This window comes from Geospiza fortis, unplaced genomic scaffold (assembly GCF_000277835.1).
Source record: "Geospiza fortis unplaced genomic scaffold, GeoFor_1.0 scaffold100, whole genome shotgun sequence".
Classification (NCBI taxonomy): domain Eukaryota; kingdom Metazoa; phylum Chordata; class Aves; order Passeriformes; family Thraupidae; genus Geospiza; species Geospiza fortis.
The window spans coordinates 367,737-373,744 of record NW_005054350.1 but is presented as its reverse complement, the minus strand read 5'-3'; the positions used below and the strand labels follow the sequence as shown (position 1 = coordinate 373,744).

The following is a 6,008-nucleotide window of genomic DNA, read 5'->3' as shown; positions in this document are numbered from 1 at the left end:
GCATGCATAAGTAAAGCTCCTTCTTTTCTAGAGGAGGACTTGATGACAATGCCTAAGACTTTTAAGTTACATAATAGTCTTCCAATTCTGGAAAGTGATATGGCTCTGTAACAAATCTGTATCTACTCAGGTACTTACTAATCTTGATGCTGTTCAGTTTAAAAGTTACTATTTTTATTTCAAATTCTGAGGAAAATGAAACTATTTTTCAATTAAGAATGGAAAATAAATATTTTGAAAGGGGGGAGGGTAAGAGTTTGTCATTCATTCTCTTCATATATTTCCTACGTATTTTATTCTCAATTTAAATTAGTTTTATTCAAAAGTATTTATATTAAACAAACTAAACCATTTTCCTAAAAATCTGTCCCAAAAATTAGGTTTTTGATATTCTTTCTCCCTTCAGAAAGATATATGTATCTGATGGAATTAGATCCAAAATTATTTTAGAATACATGAAAGTTGGAGCCCAGCTGTGTTCCCTGTAGTTTTTATTCCAACTGCAGTTAAATTCAAAGGAAAATTTGTTTTTCTTTATTTGGAACTGAAACAGGCCCACAGTTTCACTTTCAATAAGTCTATGGAAATCAATATGCTGTAATGTAGTTTATGTTGTTTTTCAGTTTCCATCTGCTGCCTTCCATTGCATCTTTTTGTGAGTGACAGCATAATAATTGCTGTACCAATTAATGCCCTTCCAATCCAACTGCATCATTACTGCAAAATAAATGTTTTGCTTTGTAGCAGTTTGTCCTGCTATGAAACTTTGCTTTAGTTATTCCAATCATCTAACAGCAGAAAAGGAAAAGCTGCTTTGTCATCAGTAGCTCAATACAAGACACTGTATATTCAATAGAGAGACTTGGCAGAATTTTAACCAGTATCAATTTATAAATAGGATAGCAGCAATCATTTATTTTCTGCCTTAAATGAAAGTATCCTTTTTGATGCAATAATAGCCACTTAACTGATTTGAGACTGAAGTAGGGGGGTTTTTTGGAGAAATTTTTTTTCTTTATCCAGAATAAAATACGAAGTCTGTTTCTTTGAAACAAAAGCTCTTAGAGGATAAAAGCTTCCATCTGAAATAAGCAGCATAAAAATTTAATTCTTTTCAGTAAGAGTTTAATTTTCCCTAGTGGGATTTCAGTGCATAGCTACAGTGCCTTTCCCACTCTGTCCTGTGTCCTAACAAAAATGCTGCAAAGAATATCAGAGGTTGAAGCCCTTTGAGACAAGCTTCCCTATTCAAATGATATCCTCAGTTCAATCTCTGGGCCTCCTCTGGTGTAAATAGGGGCTTTCACTGCTATTGGGAAAGTCCTTGGAGAATGCACATCTAATTTAAAGACTGGTACTAGTTCTGGGAACTTTTCTGGCTCAGAGTTGCATTTAGTCCAGTGAGAATTGTGTGAGGAAACAACACAGAGCTAACTCCTTCTTACTAATGTTTCATTCTTGAAACATCTGTTAGCTAATTGGGTTTTTTCCACCTTCTTGCACTATCCTGTTGTGCAATGATAAAATCTCGTCATCTCTGTTTCCCTGCTTCCCTGACTGTTCTGTTTATTGTGAACAACAGAATTTTCCGATTAATATTTCTAAAAAGAAACAACTGGTTTACAATGGAGCAATTGATTCACTTTTTTTATTCTTAGCTTGCACTGATTGATTAATAGAAATTTTTTGAGCACAAGTTTTTCTGTAGAATTTATAGAAACATCTATAGCAATTGCAGAACTCTTGGAATCGTAAAGTCTCAGAGACTCCCAAATACAAAACACAATACTAATAAAGATATCCAATTGGCTTTAATTTAAAGAGTTCAATTTTGTGCTCATAGTCTTGGAAATGGAAATACCAAATTTTATTTTCAAAAATAAATTTATTATTCTTACCCAGAAAAATAGGAATGCATTAGAAGTACATCCTTTTGTTTGTAAAGTCATCTGTTCAGAGGTTAAGAAATCCCAGATGATAGCTTGCTATGCAGCTGCAAATGTCTTTATTTTTACCTAATGGCTATCTCATATAAAGTAATTAAAGGCCTGCAACAGAAGCTAAAACACAAGAGCCTCTGGTTCTATTAATTTTTAATCACTGTACTGCAGAAACATAAACTTATATTAGATCTTGGATGGGAAAAGCTTAGTCACAGGGTTTGAAAAGTGCTCCTGCATCAGAGCTGTGAGTAGTCTGGTGGCGATGGCGCTCACCCGCGTTTGGGGGCACATTGCTCACAGGTCATCATTTGCCAAACAAACCATCTGGCAGGGAAACCAGCCTGAGAAAAAACCTGCCATCTCTTCCCCTTGGCTGCTTGTTCCTGCTCCTCAGCTTTGCCAGCACAGAGATTTGTAGGGCTCTTGCAAACCAGATGACCGAAGTGCTTCCGTCTACAAAGCAGCTTTGCAGTCTCAATGGCTCAGCTGAGGGACAGTGAGCAGCAGTGTCAGTACAGAGCAGAAAGGGAGCGTTTTCAGCTGATTTTCCACAGAAAGTGTAATGTTGAACCTTACCCGCAGGCAGAGGGGAATTTTAACACAGGACTTGTACATCAGAGATGAGTGGTCTAACCAATGAACATCAGATGAGAATCGCTTGAATTCTTGTATTTGAAAATAAAAGAGTGACCTTTATTTCATTTAGAAAAGAAAAATCGTTGGCACCTGCCTTCTGGTTAAGAATTTGAATTCTGAATCTAAAACAGAAACATCTCCCAATAAGCAGCAGTAAGGGAGCTTTTAAAGCTTATCCCTGGATCTCTTCTCTCTTTTTTTCCTTTTCATTTAGCTTAGTACTGCAAGTTTTTTCTCAGAAGTTGTGATCGATCTACTTATATGTACATCAGTCACTGCTGTTACTAGGAAACCATTGGGTTTTTCCTCTAAAGAATTGTTATAAATAAGCACCATGCCATGAAATAAGATCCTTGCGTATACTTCCTCTGCTTCCAACATAATTAAGATCAGGAAAAATCTAATTTAATGTCATTTACTGGGTTACATTAAATTTTCTTGATGGATCATTCATACCTAATTGCTTTGGACTGCAGCTTCATTGTATTCTATAATCCTGAGAGTAAATTTGAATAAAGGATGAAGCAGGCTGAATAATACTTATGTTTCCAAGGTCCTGTCCTGGAACAGAAAAAAAAAGCAACTTTTCCTCTGTAAGCCATGGGGGAAAAAACCTCCCCCAGCTCCATTGGTGTCTTCAGGTCATGAAATCTGTGTGAATCAAATTCATCTTGTGCTGACTTCAGAAGAATTGTAGGAAGAGTTAGTTTTGTGTTCTTAAAAGCAGCTGTGGTACCAAAGAACTGCAAAATCCACAAACAGTATTCTTATTCTTCTTCTCTATTAACCTATTAAGGCCCAAATGTGACTGAAGCAGGAAACTTAGAAGGCTGCCGAACTTTAATCCTTAACTGCAAAAACTTTACCTGTATCTTTAGTTTCAAAATCTTCACTGCTGACATAATGTGCAACTTTGGAGACACTGCAGTACCTAGGCCTCCATAAGACTGATGAGTTGTATGAATCATAAAATAATATTTAGGAAAGAAAATAAAAGGATCTATTGTAGTACAGCATTTCCAGTATGCAATATGCTGAATTTTAACAAAAAGCTGAAAAGTGCCCTAAATTTTGAAAATTTACTACTTAACAGTCTTTAGTCAACTTGGAATCTTTTGGACTCTTTTATTATTTTGCCACCATCATTTTCTTATTCATTTATTGAAGTATATTAACATAGTTAATTAGTTTTTAAAAAAAACATATAAGTTGAAAATAAGTATATTGCCTAGATCCATTCTTTACAAACTTGTAACTTTTCTATTACCCATAGCTCTCCCATTTCATTTGAACCAATGTCCTCTACTCTTTTTGTTATTATTTTTTCATAGATGGATGTCATACTGTTCAGCTTGAACCTCAACCAGACATCTTAGACCTCTTGGCTCTGCTAAGTGTACCTTAATCTTTTCAATCTGTCTATCTCTCTTCTATTTCACTACATATCCTAGCAGTTAGGAGAGAAGAACTCTCCTTAAACTCTTTGGCTACAGAATGGCAAAAACTAGCCCTGTTGCGACATTTAGCATCTACAATTTTTCCTTCAAAGAACCGCAAGGGATGTGTTGGCTTTTGGAAATGAAAGACCTGAATTTAATTTCCTTTTTAACTATAATAGGTTCAAATTCATCTTCTACATTCTAGGACACTGCCTAAATTCCTTAGCTAGAAGTTAGAAATTTGTATATTAGGGGCACTCTTCATCACTGTATTAAAGCTCCACTATTCTACAAAAGTGGATTTTAAATTAATTATACAAGATACAGCAGATGATGCAAATAGGTCTGAGTTTAGGGAACTCTGTGGTTAGTAAGTCTCTTTACTCTTGCTCATTGTCACAGGGATTGTTTTATACTCTTTGGATAGAATACATGACGAAAATGAAGGAAAGTTATACCTTGACATGTTTTATTTATCTTTATTAGTAGGAAAGAGACAAATTTTACATGGAAATCATGTGCCTACTTTAGCAGTTCCTTATGGCATTTAAAAGACATATAATTCTGCTTCTGTGTATAGGGAAAGCAAGATTTTACATCCTGAGAAGGAAATGCAGCAGATTTGGAACACAAAATTAAAATCTAAAATCATTCATCTTCTCATGTTTAGGTTTGCATTAGATTAAGAAATAAAGTGACAGTAATTGTGATGTAATCTCAAATAAAAGTAAAAAACTAATAAAGTCCTTATATAATATCATGGTTAAAAGTTGGTTAAAGCAATAAAACCTTTAAGACTATTCACAAACATTATCAGCTACTGTGCAGCTCAGACCTCACAGTCACCATAAAATTTAGTTCAGTTTGATGCAAAAGCTTCTTGAAGCACAAAGCATTTAAACCTTTCATCTCAGTCAAGTTTTGGTAGTCAATGTCAATTTAACCCCATGAATGAAGAGTAGAAATACACATAAAAAATTCATCCTGCTTTGCTTTCTTGTGCTGTGAAACTGATTTTATGATCATTAACATGCCACTGGGAATTCAGATTCTGGTTTTATTGTCTTCAGTGTCACTAAGATGTACCTTCTATTCTATTTTTCATTTAGTTGGATTTTTTTTCCCTCTTGGTCCCAGCATTGGTCTGATAGTCTCATGTTCAGGGGGAGCTAAAGGAAATATGAGGTAGGAAAACTATCAGGTTATAAAATTGGGTCACCAGGGTTACCTGAGTTTCATCACTGGCTTTTCACATGTGGTTTCCCATCTTTCTAATTAAAGCAAAGGTGATATGAAATTCACAAGCCCATCTGAAAAAGTGCACATCCTGGCACATCCTACTCCCAACCATTATTCTGCCATGTGCACGATATCCCACTACCAGTTCCTTTTGGAATTACAGTGGTGCTGTGCTTACCTGACAAACTGGCATCATGTTCAAAGGACAGTAAGCAAATGAAGTGGGATTTGTGGAACTAATCCCTTTGAAACCCCTGGCATTACCTTCATGGGCAGTGCTTCAGGTAAAAAAGATGTGCACTAGTTTTTTCTGAGACATAACTGACATACCTAAGACTGGTTAAGTAGAAAATACACAAATACGACACTGAAATTTTGAAAAATAATTGTGACCCTAAATTATATCTGAGTTGGGTCTGGGGCCTTTTGCCTTGGCTGGGAATCTGTCAGCCACTTGCACCCCCAGCCACAGGGAATACCCTCTTCTGCAGCCCCAGAAGGGCCCAAGGAAGCAACTCTGCTCTCCAGGCACCCTGGCACCGTCGGATGGTAGGAAGTTAACCCACTGGAGTCTGTGTCCGTGGTGAAAATCTTCCAAGCCCACCTACAACCTGTGTGTTCATGTCTCCCTGCTCCAGGTCACAACCTCGGCTCAGCGAAGGTGTCCCGGGCGCAGACATTTCCCAGCTACCCATCGGAGCAGGGCGAGGAGCACCAGCAGCCGCTGTCGCTGGCCAGCAGCTACTCCTTC

The 6,008-nt window shown here is 36.7% G+C and overlaps 1 protein-coding gene across 1 annotated transcript in view; it reads left to right on the top strand.

The window, feature by feature from the left end:
- Positions 1-6,002, top strand: part of DOK6 (docking protein 6) — a gene marked incomplete at its 3' end in the record, with an annotated part of 153,850 nt that extends 147,848 nt beyond the window's left edge. Inside the window, exon 8 of the mRNA XM_005423353.1 lies at positions 5,896-6,002. Within this exon, the coding sequence (XP_005423410.1) occupies positions 5,896-6,002 (107 nt within the window). The remainder of the gene's footprint in view (positions 1-5,895) is intronic.
- Positions 6,003-6,008: the final 6 nt, after the last annotated feature.